Below are 23,379 nucleotides of genomic sequence, written 5' to 3'. Positions count from 1 at the left end.
AGGCTTTGCTCTGAAGCCTTGAGTTAACAGTATAGATTTTAATTCTTAACCTCATATTTGATAGTTTGGCTTGGATAACAATCTTCCTTTAATGAGGTGTAAAATTTCAAATATGCACATGAATTAAGACAAAGAAAACACAGCAAAAAAGAACACCGTCATTTAATAGCACTTATTAGACAAAACAGGCAGTAGCAACACAGATTTCTGGGGAAATTCACCAAGACACCAAAGACTATAAAATAAAGCATACCATCTAGCAATGCTGAATTTACAGCTTATATTTTCCTATGAATTTTTCCCAACAGCTTATGTTTTCCTATGACTCTTTTCTTGTATTTGGAAGAACATTACCAAGTAATTGAGACAAAGCCTGTGAATCTGGCCTTTTGCTTCAGAGCTCATCTCTGAGTTTGCAGGACTGTTATGGTGAGACCAACATTCTACACAGCGAAAGCAGCTGGGCTAAAGCCTGAGCCTTCATGGTTGTAGCAGTTGATCCCCAAAAGGTGTTAAGTCACTGAAAGAAACTCCAAACTCACCCCAGGGAGCAGCACTGTTGCAGGCAATTAGCTTGGGTGTAGAAAAGTGAGTCAGTGGCTTATCTCTGATCACACAGTGACCACTGAAGGGTCACCTGCGCTCTTCTCCTGAACCTGCCCATAGTCTGTAAAATCACAGTGATTGGCCAGAACAGAATTTAATAACTTAGCAGAACTGTAATCTAATTTCTCCCAGTGTATCCTGTGCATGATACAAGCAGAAATACATATGCCAGCATTCCTAGACTTTTAACTAATTTTGCATCAAGCATTAGCTGATTGCAATACCTATTTTTTAATTCTTTAAGGGCAAGCACCAAATTGTGTCATTTTTGGCACAAAAGAAGAGATTGAAGCCATATTTTGTATCCACCATGAAATGCAATTTTATTTGGAAGGTTGTGACTGCTATCTTTGTGATGGGTAGATCTTACTTTCTCTGGAGGAGGTAAGATAGGGCAGCACTGCCAAGCACCATGACCAGGTTTTCCTTGTTGCCTTATTTCATCTGACAGTGAGATAGTGAGTTCAATGAGCAGCAGGTATCTTTTTCCCCCTCCTTCCCTGGTCTGTTTTCAATGGTATATTTCGTGGTGCCATGATTTTCCATCACAAAAAGTTTTCAACAGGTAGTTTACACAGTCCACCTCTGCTACAGGTCAGGCATAAAATAGATACCAAAATGCAGCTTTGCAGCTACATCTCTGCCTTTACCCACTGCTGGTCTTAAACATAATGGTTTCACACTCTGCAGGCTTGCAGCATCTTTCTTACCCTGATCATATTTTTATGCTTGGAAAAAAGCAGGAAGGATTCCCCACGAAAACAGGAAGATAAGACCTTAAAAACTATGCTGCAGGGAAGAAGGATTTGAAGAGAGTACTAATGTAGTTCAAAGGGCAAAGGAGATTTTGAAAGAGCAGGAGGAGAGGAGAGGAGAGGAGAGGAGAGGAGAGGAGAGGAGAGGAGAGGAGAGGAGAGGAGAGGAGAGGAGAGGAGAGGAGAGGAGAGGAGAGGAGAGGAGAGGAGAGGAGAGGAGAGGAGAGGAGAGGAGAGGAAGCAGGAGATGGAGATGGAGATAGACAAAGGTATGGGCATGTTTCAGGGAATGCATAGTAAAGGAAGAGAAACTTAGTGCCAAAAATGAACCTGCCTTTTTCTATTCTGGGTGTTGATTTCTTTCATGCAGTCATGTCAGCACAATAGGTGTTCATCTAGGCCACCGGATCCATTCATACCTTTTTCATCTCTTCAGGAGTTTGTTAAAATAGTACATGACTTTACATCTTGAGGTGGTGAACTCTTTTCTTGAATGGAAAAAAGGATGGTGTACAGAATCCAAAATTAAAGCAACTAAACTTTCAAGTTACAAATTATGATAAGCTTAAAAATAATTAATTGACAAGTGCCAATTGAATAGATACTAAAGATCTTTCTTGGTCTTCTGTGGAAAACAGAAGTGTTATAAAAATTCATGCACATCTCTGGAGTGTGGCAATGCAGATTTTTAATACAAAAGCCCAGAAGACAGGAGGATGCAACCTGTCGTGTGGCATGTGGAGGCACTGCCAGATGTGAATCCACTTCTGTTGGCAGACAACAAAAAGGATGAGTCAGGTGTATATTCTTCTTCTTCATTGGAGCGATGGGTGTCACACCGTAATGCTTTATGTTACTGCTTACTGTTTATTGCTGAAGCAATGTGCCCCAATTTTAGTATCATCACTTTGCCTGAATAAATCGCACGTACCTGTGTTTTTGGGAGAAGCAATATTGATTCACATAGGAAAGGTGGCTAGCAGCAAAGCAGAATAGGGGTAAAAAAAGATCAAAATAATGGATCCTTAGTGTCCAGTATCCCTTTTGGCTCCATTTAGGATGCAAATGATATAAAAATTAATGTATCTGTGAATTAAAAATGAGAAGTGGCACAAACATAAACTCATTGTAGTTAAAATGAAGCTGCACTGTTGTGCTCCTCATAAACTGGCACACTAGGCTGGCACTCATCAGAGCAAAGCTGCTTACCCTCAAAGGGGCAAAAGGCTTCTGCACCAGCGAGACATCCTCGTGCAACAAAGACCTGTAATGTGAGGGATGAATTTGTTAGAGGGAGGCACTGCCAGCAGGTATTGTAAATGGCCATGCTGTCACAGGGAGCCTCTGCCAGCCCCTTCCTCCTCCCTACCTTCCATTGCCTGGCTTTTCTTCATCCGCTTGGAATGGGCATGCAAGGCATGGCAAGAGAGGTATAAGTCACTGGCAGGCTGCACTGGGATAGTTTTCCAAACATAAGTACATCCTAAACCTAGAGGTATTTTGTTAGAAGGTAACTTGATTTGTAAGCTTGGTTCTCTTTTTCTCCTCATCTAGATTTTTTCCCTTTTCCCACAAATTCTCCACATTGCCGTGTGATGGTAGACGTACCATAGATCTAGGTGTGCAATACAATTTATAATCCAACACTAGTTATCTGTAATGTGTGCTTAATCAGGCTCAGCACAGATCTTCATAAAATGACGAAAGGTTGATCCAGTTCTCATCTATGAGTTATTTTTGGCACACACAGTTACTACACCCTTTAGCTGGGATTTTAGATGCTGTTGACCAACATAGTTTCTTACTTTTAACCCGGCAGAGTTGTTCCTTTTCAAAGCAAACTGAAGTTATGCTCCTAACCATTGAAATCTTTCTTGACCATCCTGATCAAATGACAACACCAAAGAGAATCCCGTGACAATGAAAGGATCATTTTAGGTCCTACAAACTCTCTGACTTTCTCTACAGTCTTTCTATTGTTTTCCTTCAAAAATACCATTTTTACTAGGATAGATTCTCCTCCATTCCATATTCACTCCTGCAATTTTTCTAAACTTTTTTATTAGTTTAGTTTTTCTTATTGCTGTAAAGCTCTGATACAAAGCACATGTTTTAGCTGTGATTTTTAAAAATCTTGTAGACTACCATCTTGTACAAAACAAATGAAGAAAGGCTGCTCCATGGTCTGTGTCTTACCATTACACTTTCTACTCTATCATATATTTCCCTTTCACTTCCCTTAATTTTGCTAATTCTGAACTTTGATAAATCCATTGTATTTAATTAATGCATAAATGAAAGATGCTCTGGGGTTAAAAGCATGGAAATCAATTTTCACTGTTGTTTTCAGATACCAACAACTTGTAATCATGAGTCAGGGCATGCATTTTGAGGTCCTACCTAACAAGATGACCAGGACATGCCATAAATAATATATAATTTAAGAATTATTAATAATAATTACATTGGAAATACCTGAAACAAATAATGAATTTTGGGAAACCATAAATGGAACTTCAACATTTTGAAAACATACACAAAACCTAAATATGCTGAACATGCTTTACAACTACTCACTCATCTCTAGTCCCTACTTTTGCATGAGTCTTAATTTAGTTTATCACAAAATTGTCTATTACCTAATTTCATTAAAGTTTTCCTAGAGTATTGAGCCACCAGAATAAAATTTTGCTGTCAGCAAATTTGATGAATGAGGACATTCACTTCCTTTTCTAAATTGCAAATAAACAGATTGAAAATGCTAATTGTCTTGTGATATTCCTTGATGAATTCAATGGTTAACATTTTTGCCAGTTATCCTTATGTACTTCCCACTTTACAGTAAGTTTTCGGCTCATTACAAGGTGAATTGTCAACAACCTCCAAAGACAGATTTTATCAAAACCCTTCAGAAAATTTTAAATAAAAGGCAGCTGTTCTTTGTTGTCCTTTTCACAAGCTCTTGGTATTTAGAAGGATCTTAGCTGTCACGTGAAAGTCTCTAAGATTTCATTTTCTTATTTTTAATTAGTATCCATGCTACACCCAGTGCTGAATCATCTTCTGCACACTTCTAGAATGGTAGGTGGTTTGTGATTTCACCTCTGTGCTGACATCCCCTCTTGACAAGGGAGATCTTCCTCCTCTTTTTTTTTCCTCTGTGCTTAATCTAGGCTTACCCAAGCAGTCACAAGCTGTGCCACCATAGCCAATGGATTTAACTTTCTGCATGGACACAAGCAGCAGAGCTGCTGCACAGAGGGCTCCAGCTCACAGCTCAACCTGCACTCCCACAACATCCATATGGCCCAGATGATCAAACCACCTGCCTCACCTTAGGGATAAGCAACACAAAAACTTAGGACAGAGAGCCAAGCCCACTGCAGCATGGATGAGAGAGAGGGTGGAAAGCTGAACCCCAGTCCTGTCTTCCCCCAGTTCAGGGCTGAGAGGCTGGGGTTAGGGCAAGCATCTCTGCCTGCAAATGTGAGCCACATTGCTTGCATCCTGCAGCAGGGCTGCACCGTGCTGTTAAGGGAGCTGGTTCTCACTGCTGTCACGGTAATAAGGCTCTTGAAACACTCACTGCCATGGTGTGCCTCTGACAAGTGTCTCTTCTTACCAAGGGTTAGCATTAATTCCTTTAGGATGTTGCTGTATTACTGTAAGAAAGACAGCAGTATGAACTTGTAATTGCCCTGAGACCAACATACATATCCAAGAAACCAGAGGTTTGGTTCATCTTGTCTCTAATGTAAAAAGATCTTCATATGAATATTGGACTAAATATGCCCAGGTAAGGAATTAAAATACATTTAACCTCTCAAGACCAGTCAGTGTGAGAAGCATACTGACACATCACAACTTTAAATAGAGAATATGAAAGTTATCATTCCATTGCCCTGCAAGAAATTGAACAAAGAGATATTCTTTCCTTCAGAACCTGGAGAACAGACTCCCAACTTTCTTACAAGATAAGATAACTAGAAAACTCTTCTTCCTCCCTGTGTTTTTCCTGTCCTGGCAGGGCACTTCAACTTAGTTCTGAGCTTGACCCTACAAACTCAAATGCAATAAATCAGTTAGTTATCAGATTGTATCTTATTCTTTGTAAAATGCAGGTATTTTATGCAGTTATTTATGAAATTATTTATAAAATGCAGGCATATACTAAATGACGATAAGAACTGCTTCAAAGTAGCCTCAAAAAAGAAGACTCCTAAAGTGTTGTAAAGATATAACGGGTGTCTAATTTTTGAGCCTTTCTGGAATTCTAATAATTCAGTGCTAAGGACACTTCTTTGATATGCCACAGGCATCTGCTGATATGATTTTTTTATTCTTTTAGCAAACATTAACTCCCTGTTTTAGTAAAAACCTTCATTGTTGAACCATTTGTTACAGGTGCAGGGACACAATGCTATCTGTTCTGCTACTCATCAAAAACAAACTAATACACTACAAGATGAGTTAAGAAAGCAAGCAAAGCATATCCTTTGACTTCTGAATAGGAGGTGCTAACAGTGTTTACTTAAATTCGCAAATTATAGTCAGTGACATTTACTGAAAAAGCAGGAAGCCCTGAACATACACTATTACTATTTTTGGTGACTTAGACTCTGCTTAGATTTTATGTATGTTGTGCCTCCATCTTTCACTGCAGTGAACAGTCCATCTTCCAAACATCCCTCTGATGTATGGAAATCCATGTTACTTGCTTGTACTTCTCCTTATGTCAGGATAACACATTCCTGCTTATGGGCTTCCACTTCTTCCAGGCCTTCACTTTTTTGGCATTTAAACACTGATGGATGAGAGGTGGCGTGTTCTTTAGATGTCGTTGATATCTCAACTGATTGTGGAGCCTTCTTAGCTGAGTGCAGGAGGTAACTATGGGCTTGCCTCGAAGGTGCTGCATAATCGAGGGCTTGGCTGTCAGACAGGGATGCAATGATGTGCCCTGAATTTGGATGAGAGAGTTGGAGAGGAAATTCCATGTGGAAGCACAGGCAAAGAAACAGACTTCAATAATCAGCTTTCCTGAGCCCAAACTGAACAGCAGATGCACCGAGGACAAAGCAACCGCTAAACCATCGTAGTCAGAGTATTCATAAGAAGCAATTGTTTGAGATTCTCAGAGGCAGAAAGAAAACTAGGGAGCAGCTGTCTCAGAAATCAGACTTAAATAAAAAATAGCTACAGCTTTGAAGGGAGCTGGCACTAAAGCCAGGGGTCCTAAAGGTTTAGGATCAGCTGGAGGTAGATTAATTGAAATTACTGAAAAGAGACAAAACAAAGAATACAGCATGTCTGTCCATGGCATCTTAAGAGGAATTGAAGTGGGAATGAAAGAAAAAAAAATCTGGGATTTAGTTTCTGCTGGGAACAATCTCCTTAATCATGGTCGGAAAAGAAATAGTTGAAAGACTGCTAGGAGTCCTGTAGGAGGAAATACTACAGTGGGAAAGAAGCACTATGGAAAAACACCGACTCTTTAATTACTAAAGTTGGCACAGATACATCTAGGAAGTTAATCCTATTGCATGTTTGCTATATTTGGATGTTAGTTAGTTATCAGAAGTATGTGTGTGTGCACAGAATATGATATTTTCTGCAGCTTTCTCCAGACAACTGTACCATTAGAAATGGATAAGTAATAGTATTCTAAGACTGATGTTTTGCTCAGTGTAAGATGACACTTTCTTTGCAGAAAATCCAAACTAATAACACTGCCAACCAAGTCATCTTATTAGTCTGTTTCCTCAGCTTTTAAAAGATGTTTCATAAATCTGTGAAATATTTCTGGTGCTGAGGTAATACCAAACCGTATCTTACAAAAAGTATATCTAGTAATGCTTATCAATTTCAACAACCTGAAACTGTGAAAAGCCTCTGTTTTTACTAAGTAACAAATATATGAGCTGTCTTTCTTTTTCCTCATTGAATACCCAATAAACTAGTGAGTACTTATCAAGTAGTGCTATCTTTCTGTGACAGCTCCCTACTGTCTATGAAGGAAGACCCAAAATGCGCTGTTCCTCTTTTGTGCTTCTGATTAGAGCCAGTCTTTGGTTCCAATGATTCTCAACTTCTTTGATCTCTCCCTGTTGAGCATCACAAAACATACAGGGGTTCAAATCAAACAAATATTTTATGGCTTTGAATGTCTTTATTTAGTACAGTTACTCCCACAACCCCACCACCTCCCCAAAACCTCAAAACTCTAAAACAAACTGTAATGGCGAACTTGGTTGTGCTGCACTTGTAGCATGTAAAGGTTAACCATAAACAGAAGAAGCTGTATCAATTCTACTTTAAAAGAGAGACTGGTTGAAACACAATAAATGATCCTTTGAAAGCTAGTGAACTGGAAAAGGAGTGGTACACAGTGCTACGCTACAGACAATACCAGATCCTAGGTACTTGTGCCTACAATGGTGATCAGATAATAAATTTTCAAGTGTGTTTGTGGGTGTTTATTGAGGTCACAGCTGGTTTGTGAGGAGGAAAAGTAAAAATTTATTAATGTTGGAAACTGTATGTTTGCCTTGTTTGGTTCTGAAATAAGCAATAACTGTAATAGCATCGGATATGACTCTTGGTATGATAGCATGGTGTATTATTTTTTGAGATCTTTTTCCCACTGGACATTACAGTTGGCTGTACTACGCAGAGATGGGATAGTGAGTAACAGACCAAGTCAGGCCTCAGCATGAACTTCTGTGACTCTCAAGCAGACACCAGACTGGGAAAAGCCCTGCCTTGCAATATAGAACATGTAGAACTTTCCATTCTGTCTCTTTGGCATTTCCTTGGACTTTGAAAGAGGAACCATTCACACATTCACATTTGGGAATGCCTGCCCATAACCGGGTTGCAGATTTCAGAGCTGACAGAACTGTTGAGAGGGTGTAGCTCTATGCTGAGGAAGGGTAAGAGGGCTAACCCCATGGGAACTGCCTGCTGCTTACACAGGGAGACCCAAGCTCTCTCCCCAGCAAGGGTGCAAGAGACATGTCTGTTTCCCAACCATGATTCCATGAGGTTTCTCATAACACACACAAAGGCTCAGCACAGCAGGAATACAGTCAACAGTCAGCAAGTCTCATCAGCCCCTTGGTATTTGGGGGCTTGGTCTTTAATTTCTGCAAGCTGGAGAAGGCTTTGAAGCCAGATCTACCACTTACTGGCCTACTACATGGCCACCAGACTCTCTACAAGAGGTGAGGTGCTGCTGTTTTCTCATCAGAGCTGATTGCCGTTGTGTTTTGTTCCTACCATAAAGCATACCACGATGCCTAGGGGCTCCATTACTGGCTCTGAGTGACCAGGCATGGATACATACAAGGAAAAAAGTCTGGGTGTCCATGGAGCTTTATGGCCAAAATTAAGATGACCAACAGAGGTAGAAGTCTGTGGAGCTGAGGGATGGGCTTTGGGGGAATCACAGTTTTGGATGAAAGTCAACTTAAGACCTGTTGCTGTTGCTAAAGTCCTTTATAGGAACTTGTAATGCAATTATTTCCATTCCCTGATTGCATGATGGCAATCTGTAATATTGTTACTGTAGGACAGAAGCTGTGGTAAAGAACTGAGCCCTTTAATAGCTGTGTTTTGTATAAATAAGTAGCAAGCTGACATAATCTAGATTGTGATAACTCCTAGCATCAGGAATTAAGCTTTAAAAAAGGTCTTCGGGGCTTTGAATCCCCCAAGGAGAGAGAGAGCAGTTGAGGGAAAGACTGGAGGGGGGAGGGGGGGGGGTGGAATTCTAAAGTTGAAGATGTCACACATTTTCGTGTTGAAGCTATGCCTTGTTGCTGTTGTTAACGTGTTACTGTAACACCTGCTGGCCCTAATTAGGATTCCTCTGGGACTGTATAATCACAGAGCACAACATGGCCACAAAGAAATTACAACTCATAACTACCATATATAAAGGGGGGAAAATGACAGGCTCAATCAGATATATGCTGCTTTATCCATACATATGGCATGTATGGATGCAGTTATGTCTTAATTTGCTGTTTTGTTTTAGCTCTGTAAACATCACTGCTCCCTTATAACTCTGAGCCTGGCCGTTCTAAGTTGGCTGCTCTTACGGTGTGATTGAAGTGGATCTCAAACAGGGATCTGAAATAAGAGAAAATAATATTTTAGGCTTAGGCTACTGTAAGCTAGGCTGGCTCAGGGACAAATTTACATTTAGACTGAGCCTCTACACATCTTCTCTAAGTAATTGTAAACTCTCTCGTGCCTCAGCCCTAGAAAAGAATTTAGGCAGCTCTGCACTGGCAAAAAGTGTGCCTTATGCTTTGTAAGATGTGTGATAGCTAATCTAAGTGGTCAGGCTTAGCATCTCCTTTTCATAATTATTTGCACAAATACAACTCAGTTATCAAATGTCCACATTAATCGGATAAAGGATATCAGCCTTGCCAAAATAAATTTGTTGTAGAAGTGTTATGTCTGATTACTTGTATTATTCAACCAACACCCAGATGTCCTATTGTGTTGAAAGCTACACAAGCATATAAGAAACCATTTCACCGCCAAGGAGTGTATGAGTAATTTACAACCTGAGAAAACAATTGGACATTACAAACAAATTAAAAGAAAGGGAGGAGAGAATGAGGGTGAGCAGTATCATCTGTGACTGCCTATTCCTGTGAGAACCACTTGCGAGTTTTAAGTAAAGGAAAAAATGATTTGATATAAATAAATAAGAAATGTGATATCAGTAACCCTTACAGGGCATCTGCCTAGCCCAATGTAGATTTCTGTGGTATGTACTTAGCTTTCATATTAGGGTCTTATTCTCCTTCACGCCGTGCCTATTTACACCACTCTCGTGGGGATCTCCAAATGGCATTGCACAGAGGACAGAGGAACGTAGCCAAAACACTACAGCTGGCCTCACACCACACAGGTCTGCCATCTGCCCCCAGCCAGGCACATGCCCAGGGAGGGTCACAGCGACGAGACAACATTTCTTTGTTATGTTGTTTGGCCTTATACTGCCAGCACAAGGTAAAGGGACCTCGCTGTGACTGAGCATTCATCTCAGTCTAATGTGTTTTGCTGCTGCATGTTTTCAGTTCTCCAGCTATTTTGCTTTATTAAGAGGCCCAGTTGAACCAGTGCTCCTTCTGAACACAAGGGATAATGAATCTTACTGTATGTTTCAATGAGCGGAAGATGTACAGAATACAAGGATACATGTTTACAGAGGTATCTGCTCTCCAGTCCCCTTTTTGATCTGAAGTCATCCTGACATGTTATGGGCCTGTAATTATTCTGAGGCTCTGTTTATCAAAGGCCTCTCCTCAGAATTCAGCCTGAGTCTCAGTTCTCTTTGTGTTTAGAAGCTTGTGGTCAGCGATAATAAGACATCTTAAGAATAAAGCATTTAGCAGTTAAAGCATTTAGTGGACATCTCTCTCAAAAAAAGAAAAAAAGAAAAGAAAAGGAAAAAAAAAAGTATTTGCAATACAAAATTTAAAAGGTGGCCATAGGAAACTGGACTCTGTCAGGCACTCAAGTGTCTCAGATTAATTTTCCCAGACAATTCCCAGCCCTTTCTGAATGTGCTCCTTTTTCACCTCCCTAATTCTTTTCCTTTCCAATGCAAAGACGTCTGGCACTATCTCTCAGCTATTGTTTGCAGAAAAGTTGCTTATCTTGAGCCATACTTTTTCCTTTCATTTTCTTTTGAATTGAACCGTTCTGTTCATGGGGCAAAGTCAGAACAGGATACTCATAAATTATCACAATTCTTTCATCACAGGCATACAACACATTGCAAATCTAGCAGATGAAGCTGGAATTCGTGTCTATTCTTGAAAGTTGTAAGTAAAAGCAAGTGAAAGCAGCAATACAGCAGAACAAAACAACCTTCCTGATATATCTCATCTGGGACAACCTCGGTAATATTTAATATTTCCATAATAATTACTACTTCTCAGGATGAAACACAGCAACTATCCATCACTCTCCATCATTCTTGTAAACGAAGATTGCTTGAACTGAGCAGCACTGTCTTGCCGAAAAAAACCTCAACTACGACAGCTTGGTAAGAAACACCAATAATGTGCAATACAAATACTGTGTCATTAAAGTGTAACAATAGTTTCTATTTCAAAAGTCATTCTTCTAGATCAAAGTCTACCTGAGCCACTTTACATTGCTTCCACAGACTGGTTATCTCACACAATGAAGTCAATCACTAATATGGTACATGGAGAGAGAATGAGGGGGCTTGCACCTGCTAGCAGGTTTTCTGTGGTTTCCTTTCCGCAGAGTTGTATAATTTTAAAGGACTTGGCCCAACGAAGCCTTCCCGGCGGGTGTAATAGATGCGCAGACCGGCAGCAGAAAGCGTGATCTTTACCACAAAAGACACTTTGCTGTGTGACCTGAAAGGAGTATATGGGTGCGGGAATCGAGCCACCCGGCAGCCACGCCAACGGGGGAGTAGAACTGCCAGCAGCTTCCGGAACTCAATTTGCCAAAACATTAAAAAAAAATCAAAACCAACAACACTCCAACCACACAACAGCAGCAACGAATCGCCCGATGGATGCCTTGGAGCGGCGCTTTCATCTCCCGCCCACCCGCGGCAGGACCGCCCCGTCCCGCCCCTCCCCGCCGGCAGCCCCCAGCCCCAGCGCTCGGCAGGCGCCGGAATCCCCCCCGCCCGGCTCCGCGGGCAGCCGTCCATCACTGCGCTCTCCTGGCCTGCACGGCGCACGCAGGGTGCCCGCGGCGGTGCCGGGGAGCTGCTTCCAGGTCCTGGAGACCTCTAAATACAGCTCTGCATTATTATTTTTTTTTTACCTCTGCAGCCTTCGCAAAGTAAGGGCTACCTGTTGCGTACTCCTGCAGCATCGCTGGCGTTGCTATTCAGCAGGATAAATCAATTTTCCCCTCTTTTACCGGGACAAGGAGTCCCGGAATACCCGACCGGCCTCAGTTCTTCCTCAGACAGGCCGGCCCGGGCAACGTCGTCCAGCACCAGAGCCGGACCGGGACTGCCAGAGACAGCTTCCCGATCTAACTTCGGCCACCCTGGCCGCTGCGGTGACGGTGCCTGGTGCCTTCAGACAGTCCCCGAGGCTCTTCCCTTCGGGGTAATACCTCGAGCCCAAATGAGCGGAGCGGGGCGAGGAGCCCGGAGCGCCCCAAGGTGCTGACCCTCCCGACCCTTCAGACTGCCCTTCCCCGGGGCATGCTGCAGTGGCTGCCATTCAGACGTGAATGACTTCAGCCTCCCAAGGACTTCATGAGCTACACACACATTTACCACCCTCGCCTGACAGATAAGAGGGGCATCGCGGCTCGTCCAAGGTCCCGCTGTGCCTAAGCGGAGTCAAAAACATCCTGGCTGCTGCCTTTCTGCTCTACCTACCCATTAGGCTGTGCGTCCTTCCCACGCTTAAACCTCTCCTCCCTTTCATTTACTCTCCGGGTGCTTTGCAAATGTAAGGACTGTAATTTAATATCCCCGTCCTCCAAAAGGATGGGTCCGTGCCATTTTGCAGTTTAGCCACAACCAGGAACTTGACTATTCCCTCGAATGTTCAGCCCTGCGTCTTGGGTGAACCTGTGTCTGCCTTGAGCGAAGGGATAATGCGGTGGCTGTTGTTTGATGCTGTCAATCTCTGGAGAGAGCGTTTTAATGAAATTTGAGCTCGGGGAAAAAGAAAAGAAAATTAAAAATACACAGGCAACGCTATCCAGCTCATGGACGGGAAATTAAATTTCTCCCCAAATGAATCTTTCTGATAGGAAGCGGCTGGCACAGGCGTCCTTATAATAAAGCGTACGAGGAAAGTACTTGGTAAGGAGAGCAGGCTGGCTGACTGACAGAGGAGGCGGATCCTGCGCACGGGCGGGCAGCGTCGCGCCGGATCGGCCCCGGCAGCAGCGGGGCTATTTCAGGAGCCGGGCGGAGGCGGCGGCCGGAGCCGGAGGAGCTGGGGTCGGGGGCAGTGGGGAGCCATGGGGTTAGTGGTGCCGGTGGGATGAGCGGGGCTAGCAAGCGGAGGCGAAGGTAGCCAGGAAAGCATGCCTTTGCCTCGTGCTGTGGGGAGAAAAGAGGGGGGGGTATTTTTTTTGATCTGCATCATAAGTTGATCTGCATCAGGGGAGCAGGGAGGGGAAGGAGAGGAGGGAGGAGACGGCTGCCACCAGGGGATTTGGGCTCGTTTTATTGAAACAAATCAGTGCTCAGGAGAGGGCGGCGAGGAGGAGGAGAAGGAGGAGGAGGAGGTGGAGGAGGTAGGGGGGCAGGAAGAGGGGGATCGAGAAAGAAAAGTGTAAGGGCTGTGTCTGGGAGAAGCAGAAGTGATGAGAGAGCGAGCGGGGAGGCTGGAGGAGGCTGCCCGTGCTGCTGCTGCGCCCCGCGGGGACCGCCGCTCCTGCCGCCGCCGGGAGCCCCCGCGGCCGCCACTGCCGCCCCGCCGACCCCACCTCGCGCCATGGAGGCGCTGAACGGCCCCGGCCCCGGCTCCGGCGCGGGGACCGGCGACGCGCTGCGGCCGCCGCCGCCTTCGCCCGGCCACCACTACCCGCACTCCGAGAAGAAGAGGCTGCACCGCGCCCCGTCGCCCGCCAGACCCTTCCTCAAGGACCTCCACGCCCGCGCTGCCGCCGCCAAGCCGCCGCCCGCGCCCCCCAAGTCCCCCGGCCTCGCCAGCCGCGCGGCCCCGTCGCCGCACCCGGGCGCCCACCCGCCGGCCGCGGGGCTGCCTGCGGCGCCGGGCCGCTTCTCCCGCCGCCCGGCCGCCCCGGGAGTAAAGGCCGCCTCCCCCGGCACCGCCGCCGGCAGGGCGGGCGCCAGGGCCACCCCTTGCGCCAAGCGGGCGGCCCGCGGGCCGGAGCCGGGCCCCGGCGGCCGTGGCGGGGGGCGGCAGCCCGGCGGCGAGGCGGCTCCGCCGCCCGGTAAGGGCAGGAAGGGGAAGCGGGGCGCCGCGGCGGGTAGCGGCCATGCGGCCGCGGCGCTGGCCCGCGTGGGCCACACGGACAGCAGCTCCGACCTCTCCGACTGCCCCTCCGAGCCGCTCTCCGACGAGCAGCGCCTGGCCCCGGCCGCCAGCAGCGACGCCGAGTCCGGCACCGGCTCCAGCGACCGCGAGCGGGAGCCGCCCGCCGCCCAGCCCGCCGCCGCCGAGTCGACCCGCCCAGGCACCGGCCCCGGCCCCGGGCGCGGAGCCCCGCCGCCCCCCGGCCCCCGCGGGATCCTACTGCCCGCGTCCCCGGGCGGGGGGCGAGCCACGAACCGCGCGGAGCCGCCGCCGGCCGTCCCAGAGGAGCTGCAGCGGGAGGTGGAGGAGCTGCGCTCGGAGAACGAGTACCTCAAGGTGAGCATCGCCCGCGGAGGCCGGCCTTGGCGGGTCCCCGCCCGGGGAAGGGACGGGGATGGGGAGGCAGCGGCGCAGCCCCCTCCTGCCCGGGCCCGCGGCGCCGGCGCTGCGGACGGCGAGTGGATTCGGGCAGTTCGAAGTCGCCTTTCCTGGGACATCTCCCCTCGCCCCCCCACGCCGCCGGACTAAACACCCTGTTTCACTCTCGGGAGCGAAATAGGGCCAGGGAGAGCCGGCCGGTGCCTTGACGCTCCACCGTGAAGTGGGGCCGTGGCACGGCTTGAGGGGTGGGTAGATTCAGGACTTAACCGTGTGATCCTGGCTCCATGCAAGAGCGTGGTTTCGTGAAGGCTGGATGAACCCAAGTCCAGTGCAACATGTACTATGGCAACGTTACGTTTGTTTGGCATGATGGTAGCTTAGCAAGCCCCGACTCTTCATAAAGCGCCGTAGAGATTGCTGGTTATCAAGACCCTGCTTTCCAGGAACTGTTTTCCTCAGTATCACCCTTTTAGAAAACCCAGGGAAACTGTTTCCCTCATTTCATGTGGAAAGGTTGACAGCATTACGTTGTCTGCTTATTGTGTTACTTTATCACTGGGAAGTGAAGCCACCCGTTGTGAAGTACTAATAGAACAGCAAGAGCAGCGATAAAAAGTGCCATTGCACCCTTGTACAGGTAGAAAAGTACATCTTTTTTTGCGTTCATCCTTGGAGAAACAGAAGAGCTAAACTCAGGCATGCTCTGAGCTGGGTTGACCTGCGGGAACCTTTAGTTGGATTTGAGTTTACAATCTGATCTTTTGGCACAGCAAAGAGGCTACATCCATAGAGATCTATAAATAAGATAAACTGAGATAAACCACAGCTAGTGTACCATTTGACTCCACCGCGGGTGAGAACAGTCTTTGTTCCCTGACTTGGGAAACACGCTGTTGTCAGGCAAAGTGACCATGGAAATCTGTGGGAGTTTTGCTCGGATAAGGACTGGAGCTTGGTGTAACCTTGGTAGAGAGGGTGATAAGAATATAGACTGGGCTCGTTAAGGGGTTTTGGCTAAGGGACAAGAAAGAAACAATCATTCAGCATAGCAAAAGGTTAACAGCAGGAGTGCTGCAAGGTTCTTTGCTGGGTCTAGTGCTGCTTAATGAACTGGAAAAAAGGAATGAGCAATGATACAGCAAAATTTTCAGATGACATGAAGGGTTTTTTTGTCTTAAGTCAAGCCCAGACAAAACTAAATCGAATACTTAATCCCCAAGGAATTAGAGGAAAATGAAGGCAGAGGATGGTAAATAAATCTCAGTGTTGACAATTTGAAGCTCTTGAAGAACTGAGTGTGCACTTTTTCAGGGTTTTAAGTGCATTGTGTTAACTCAGGAGCATCATGAGAGAAGGAGCAATGAAAATCTCTGCTCAATGTGAAACTGCTGGCAGAAATTATTTTAGGTTTCAGTGGGAAGCGAATGGAGAATAACAAAATATTACAGTGTTTATAATGTCTTACAGATCTGTAGCTGCTACACAGATCAGTGGATGTACCTGAAATACTGTGGGTAGTGCTGGTCACCTAGAAAAGGGTAACACTGAACCAGACCAATGAAAATTATCGGTGCATAGCAAAGCTTTTATGGCACTCATTGGATGAAAATCTCTGGAGTGCGTTAGGGAAATGTAATAGTCTAGAAAACAATAAGCAACATACAGAACTTTTATCAGAAGCTGCTGTTTTGCTTGATGGCCCAGCAACAAGAGGAGGTGTAATAACATCAGAACTGATAATAACAATTGCTTTAGGAGTAGGTAAACTGGCATTGCCATCAGAAGTCATGGTGGCCAAAGGCACAAAAGCATCTCTTTCCATTACACAATTTGCATGATTTGTAGTACTTTAACCCATAGTGAAGAAGGCGTTAAGCCTTCTGTTTCGTACCAAAATTAATTTTTAACTATGGAAAACTGGAAAACAAATTTCTCTTGAATTGTGTAGGACTGACACTGTTAGGGTGTCCCACCTTATGGACTTCCTGATAGTTTGACACTTCCTACATCAGTTTAAACTTCTCACCTACTTCTCACCTGGTGCAACAGTGTCTTCATGTCATTCAACTTGATGTCTTCACCATCTACGGAAAATGTGTCACGACCCTTCTTTTATTTGGACTGTGATTTATTTTTTTTTTTCCAGGCTACAAGTATTTCTGACACCATTAGGATAGTACAGTCTGTCTTTCTGGGGCTCTCTGTATCAGCTGACTTCCAGTGGGCATGTCCTGGTGCTGGCAAAGCCATGAGCTCTCACTGTTGCATTTTCTGAGGGGATGAGCACATGGTCTGTCTGTTCTCCTTGGCCACCCGGGAGCATTAAGTCTTTAGCAGTTCTGCTCCTCTCTTGAAATGGTTGGAAACAGCCCAATGACACAAAAATTATCAAGAAAATTCCTGAACTTCATTTTCTTTTCCTAGGGAAACCTATAAAATCCTCCTACAAATTAAAACTACAGCATTGCCCAAGTTGTTTATTTGTGGGTTTGCTCCTTGAGTTTTTTACAATGCAGTTCTCTTGGTTGGGATTGGAGTGAGCTGTGTTTTTCCTTTCAACTGGAGAGGGCTAACGGATAATAGGGAAGCTGTCAGCTGTAAATAGACAAATGATTAGATAAATCCCAGGAGAAACTCTTCATTTCCTGAGTGTGTCCATATGCTGAATTTTGTAGTTTTCACTCCTCTTTATCCTTCCCTGTAGCTGCAGTGCAACAATATGTGCAGGTAATTTTAAAGCCTGTTTCAGGGCAGTGTGTCTTTCACATAGGAAGTTATTTTGCATATCTTTCAGATGTCTGGAACACAGGTTATGCAACATAGTGTGTCTATATCTATACATATACATGGATATATGCTAAAGATTACTGGAGACTAAAGGGCTACCAGAAGAAAACCAAAATCAATAGTTTGTTTGTATTTCTAGTCAGAGTGCCAGAAAGTCCCCCAGAATGCTTCATGGAAAGCTTTGCAGAGCAAGCTCTTGGTGATGCAAACATCTCAGACTTCACACACTGTGAGCCAGATTTCAACCTGATACCAAGCTACCATGTTATATATATATTTCCAGGGGCTGCGATTTTACCCTAGCTGAGACTTTGACTCCAGCAGCAGCTGTAGAGTTGAGTCTGTAGGTGAAGTGGCTGAGGAGAAAAGTTTATATTGGGAAGTTTCTGTTCTAGTCTTCCTCTATGAAATTTCATTATTGGTTTCAATTTCATCTATTTCTTTCATAACCTTATTTCAGCTGCCTATGGGAGAAGACCGTAATACTACAGCAGCATTTAAAAGGTGTCACTTATTTTTTGAGAGAAATTATGTTGTGGTGCCTGTCTGACTCTGCAGAGCCAGGAGGTCATCAGTAAATGCTAGTGGAAGTTTTAGTTATTGCAAGCCAGTTCAGTTAGTAATAGTGAAATACTGCCCACACAAGTGGTTGTTTTTCAGGATTACTTCAAAGTGTCCAGCATGCGGAGAAGCATCATGCACTATGCAAGTCCTTGGGAAACTTTGAAAGAGGTTTTTGTGGTGTAGCACCTTCTAAATTATGAAGAATCCTAAGGAAGAGGGCCTAAATTTTAGCAATTTCAAATGTTCTTGCTTTATCTTTGCCAAAGTTTAATTCAGACTGTTTTAATTAAATAAATGTGCTAGCAGAAACAGCAGTGGTATTTTGGTTGTGACACATGTCCCATTTTGCTTTGTATCTTTGCTTTGTATCTTGCTTTGCGTGAAAGCATCCTCCTGCTTGGGGCATAAGACTGTACAACCTCTGAAACAAAACTGCTACTTGCTCTGCGTTGCTTTACCAGGCCTTCTCTGTGTGCGTGTGTTGTAAGTACAGCATGTCAGAAGTGCTGTTGCAGTATGGACTAGCACAAAAATATATTATAAACTGTCTCGAATTTATTAGATAAGTGTCTTGTTTATCTTGGCTATGTCTTTATTCTTTCTGTATTTGTTTTTATCTGAGACATATGCTGGATATGAACAGAATAAGAGGCCACTCCAGGCCACTTATTCTACTCTGGTACATCTAGAAGATGTAAATTTTTGCTTAAAATCATAGTGTGTGTCATATGGGGTTACACTGTATTTCTCAGCTCCCTTGAAACCGTAGGTCTTGGAATCTGTAGGCTTAAGGTGAACTGATGAGAGTAATGCCACTGTTTCTTTTATTAATCTGCAGGGAGTGGTGTATGTCAAAGGGTTTTGCAGAGTAAAAATGATGGGAAGTAATGGGCCTAATTTTTGTCCAGTTACTGAGGATTACTGGGGTTACCAAAACAAAGCTCATCCCACATCTCTGGAGACCTCGGGGAGGGGGGGGAGGAGGGGGGCTGGACATGCTGCTTTTGCTACCTCATGACTGCTAATCTGGAAGACAAGAGAGGCAATAACCCTACCTGCCTTGAGGTTGGGCTCGGCCAGAGGGACAGTCAGCTGTCAGAGAGAGATGCCACTCTGGGAAAGAATAGCATGACTCTGTGCCTTGTTAGCCCCAGCTGTGTCCACATGAATCCTTGCACTGCCTTGAGGGGATTAGCTTGGTGATGCACCAGGCAATAGTTTCCCTTGGTGGCCCTCAATAGATGATATCACTGTTGCACCAGCCACATGACTGCTGAAGGGCTTCTACCACCCCAGTCGAGGAAGTGTATTGAAATAGTCCTGGGGCTAATGCTTGAATGGAACAGAAAAGCTGCCAGACATGGCTCGCTCTTTCAGATTCTGTAAACTTAAACCAGCCCTGAAGTCAACGGGTGCTCACAGTCCTGTGATTTTGGTTTTTTCCAGTTCCTGTTTGTGCACAAACTTCAAACAACTTATAAAGTAGTTTGGTTTGAGAACTAAACAATAATATCAGAGACCCAGGGACTTTGGATTCATTAACATCTTTTGCAAGAGGCAAAAATAGTGATTGTTGCTTTCTTCCCAACCAAAGCATTTTAGAGCACATTTATCCCTACTGCAGTACTGCTGTAAGGTAATATGGGGGATGTATTTATTCCTTAGCAGCAGCAGCATCTCCTACATACAGACAGTTTGAGATATTTAAAATATGAAAACAGAGATTACATAAAATGCAGTTCATGAATCTTAAATGTACCAAGGACTTTCTAGAACTGGATTTGCCAGTGCATTACCAACTACCCACAGTGATTTCAACCATTTCTCCCCTCCTTACTATCCCCTCATATAATTTAATTTCTGTTAAAATAACTTTCTATTTAAAAATTAATACTGGTACAATCTATAAATAGTATTTTGGGCTAAATTAATAAATACTTAATTTTTTTTTTTTTACATAGACAATTGAATTTCATCCTTCACTTGCATTTGCTTAAATACTGTACAGTTTATTGGCTTTTTTTGTCTTCCTAGTTTGCAGATCTTTCCAAGTTAGTATATAACTTCTGGACACTGATATGTTCTAATTCAGTGGACCCTGAAGACTTTCAGTTTGCTAATATACGTAATTGTAAGTGCATAGTAACAAGTTTGGTAACCATAAGTATTTTGTGCTATTTTCTGCATTTTATTTCTACCTAACAATAATTTCCAAAATTCTTTTTTTTTCTTTGGCTTTTCGTTGTGTTTCATTTTTAAGTAAGTCTATACTCACACTATGAGTTAAGAGAGGGTTTTTTACATTAGCCACTAATTATCTGTTCAGTGAGAATAGATCACTAGGCTGGCCTAGGTGCTGCTAGTGCTGATGCCTCTACCTCTGTCTTTATATGCATTTTAGGGGTCTTATTTTGGACTGTATTTAGCCTGGCCCTTTGAACTAGACATCCTCATGGTGCATCTGCTTTTGAGTTGTCCAGAGGACTCAAAAGTAATGGAGCACATTTGACACACCCTTGGAATGCAGATCTCTATTTTACTTCAGAAGAAATCCTGTTCTTGTGTGCTCTGTGGGCTGCATGACTGTGCAGTCAGCGCGGATGACTGGAAAACTTACTTTGAAAACCTCATTGCGGATTTTAACCAGACTGGCCGGGTAGACATAGCCCATCAGTTATACAAGTATTCTTGGTCGCTTCATTGCAAATGACTCATAGGAGTGCTAGTTACTTATTGTAATAGCTCCATGGCCTGACTCTTTCTCCTTTTTTTTCCCCACCAAGAATCCTAAACAAGACATATTCCTATAATTTACCCTTAATTATACTTCATTATAAATTAAATCAATAATAAACAAGCATGACATCAGTAAAGATATTAATGAGATGATGGCTTCTCTTCTGTCAGACAAGTCTTCAATTTGCACAGTACAGATGTGAAATGACACCATCAATATGTATTTGGGCTATGCAGTGATGTAAACTCCATGTAGACTTTCCCCTTTCAGCTAGTTCACCTTGGCTTGTTAGACTCACAGGGAAATATTGAATCCTAATTCTACTGCTTTTGCACTGAAGTCTATGGTAAACTTGCAAAAGGAGCAGCTGTTTAACTGTGGCCATGTGTTCATCCAGCTACCTCATGAATCTCAGAGGACTGATCCTTATTAGATCCCAAATAGCTGGACTTCAAGAAGTTGTTTGGGCCAAGTACCTGAAACCATAAGCTGTTAGACTCAGGAGGCCAGAGCAACTTGGATTTCTACTGCAAATTTAGAAAGAGCTGCCAGGTAGAAAATTATTTTCCTTCCCACACTTCCATTTCCCACACTTCCATTTGTTCTTTCTGATGACCAGGGTGACATCTGTAAAGAAAAGCAGTTGTATTGTTTTTCCTAAACAATATTATTTCTTCCAGGACTCTCTGCCTGTTGCTGCTCTTACTGAAAGTAATAATGTAATTACCATTAAATTAAAAGGGATCAAGAGGAGGCTCTCGTCCCCTACAGGGATGTACAGCAAAATGAAGCTTCTTATGCCAGCACTTAACCTCCCAATTTCAATTGCCAGTTTGGGGTGCTTGAGCAGGTTCTTCCTGTTCAAGAAAGGGAGCGGGCTCTCCATTTTCTAGATGCACAAAGAGGGATGGCCACTTTCTTATTTGTTTTAATTACTCTTAAGTGCGTATTCAGATCTCTTTCTTAACTTTTGTGGTATTAAACTCCACGGTATGGAACTCAGTAACCCCTGAGAGAAAGAGCTTTAATTCTCACAATAATAACAGCTACGAACAATACATTTTTATAAAGTTGGAGATTTGATTTATCTGGTATTTCCAACTGCCTCACAGCCAAGGCATCTTTTTTTGCAAACTACCGAGTTTGTGTCTTTGCCTTTGCCTTTGATTTCACTAATGATTGACATATTTTCCTTCAAAGTAATAGGACCGTCATAGTTTCAGTTGTGATTTCTGCTTCCCTGGGTCTTTAATTCATCTTTCTCCATTTTGTGTGCATACATCACTTTAGAGGAAGAGTTTAAGCTGTCCTGGTTTTGTAAGTGTAATTATAACAGTTCTGACTTAGGAGTTGTTAATACAAGCTTTCAACATCTGTGGCAGAATCACAAGTACCTACCAAAGGGAATAAGCTGTTATGAACTAGAGGCATCTACTTTCTTGCCACTGGTTTTGTGGCCTGTATTGAGAATAAGATTATTCTTTTACTGTATGTAGTAAAAGATTACCCCAGCACCTATAATTATTGTGTGCTGTCATACAAAATCTGAACCACATAGTGCTTTCCTATATTTTGATGTTTCAGACATGACATGCTCCTGTATATATATTTTTAATATACAAAAACAGGACTTCCTCTTGCTCCTCAAAAATATTTAATCAGTCTTGAGTTTTTTTCTTCCTGAGCTGGATGGTCTAGGTAGGTCCATGCCCTAGGCACTGCAGTAATACAGTAGAAAGCAAGCTGCTGCTACATGCAGGCTTCTGCTCCTCACACGGTCAAAGTTAGTTATGCCCTCATTTTGTTTGCATTTATGGTGCAGTGTTTTAAAGCTCGTCCAAAACATACTGTATTCCTAAACAAAAGGGTCAGGACAGAGTCTGATTTTCTATGTGAAGATTTGGAGAGTAGAAAAAAAAGTCTGGAAAAGAAGCTCAACTCCAAAAAACAAAAATAAAAAAGAATCTTAGAACTATGTGAGATTTAAAGTACGGTGTGCTTGATTGTGTCCTAAATTTTAGTTTGTCTGCAAAAATACACTAGAGAAAAGCAAATTCTGTGTTTATAACTAAAACCAGAGGCAAGCATAACAAGAAAAATCAGACATGCAAAGTCAGAGTTGTACTGTTAAGGGAGACTAAGAAAACTTCATTTTCCCTGGAGGTTGAAGACATATCTCATGAAATGTAGCTCATGCCAATGCTTGCAGCTATTTGAGAAACTTCTCTGGTGGGAGGAAGGACGTTGGGTTCAAATCTTCAGCAGAGACAGAGTGACTCTTACGGCTGAGAGAGCTCCTATGCCCACTGAGAGGATTTGGGAATATTCCGTTTCAGTGGGATCACTGTTTCAGAGATTGGATTGTTTTAAAATGATGTGAGTTTTGCTTTCCAAGTTTGGTTGATATAAATGTTTCTAAGTCAAATATTGTGGATTGTTTGTCATTAGAAACCAACTAGAGTTACTAACTCTAAAAGCTGGTGTAGCTATGAAGGTAATTTAAGAGATGAGCAATAACATTGTA

General features: G+C 43.7%; 1 protein-coding gene across 4 annotated transcripts in view; it reads left to right on the top strand.

The window, feature by feature from the left end:
* The first annotated feature begins 13,655 nt into the window (after positions 1-13,655).
* The window catches only part of MTCL1 (microtubule crosslinking factor 1), a 106,087-nt gene continuing 96,363 nt past the window's right edge, over positions 13,656-23,379 (top strand). For all 4 annotated transcript variants that reach the window (XM_061996091.1, XM_061996088.1, XM_061996090.1 and 1 more), the window contains exon 1: positions 13,656-14,722. In XM_061996091.1, coding sequence (XP_061852075.1) covers positions 13,841-14,722 — 882 coding nt within the window. In that variant the 5' untranslated portion in view covers positions 13,656-13,840. The remainder of the gene's footprint in view (positions 14,723-23,379) is intronic.

This window comes from Colius striatus, chromosome 4 (assembly GCF_028858725.1).
Source record: "Colius striatus isolate bColStr4 chromosome 4, bColStr4.1.hap1, whole genome shotgun sequence".
Lineage (NCBI taxonomy): Eukaryota > Metazoa > Chordata > Aves > Coliiformes > Coliidae > Colius > Colius striatus.
Note: the sequence above shows the minus strand (reverse complement) of the source record. Positions and strands in the feature narration are given on the sequence as shown.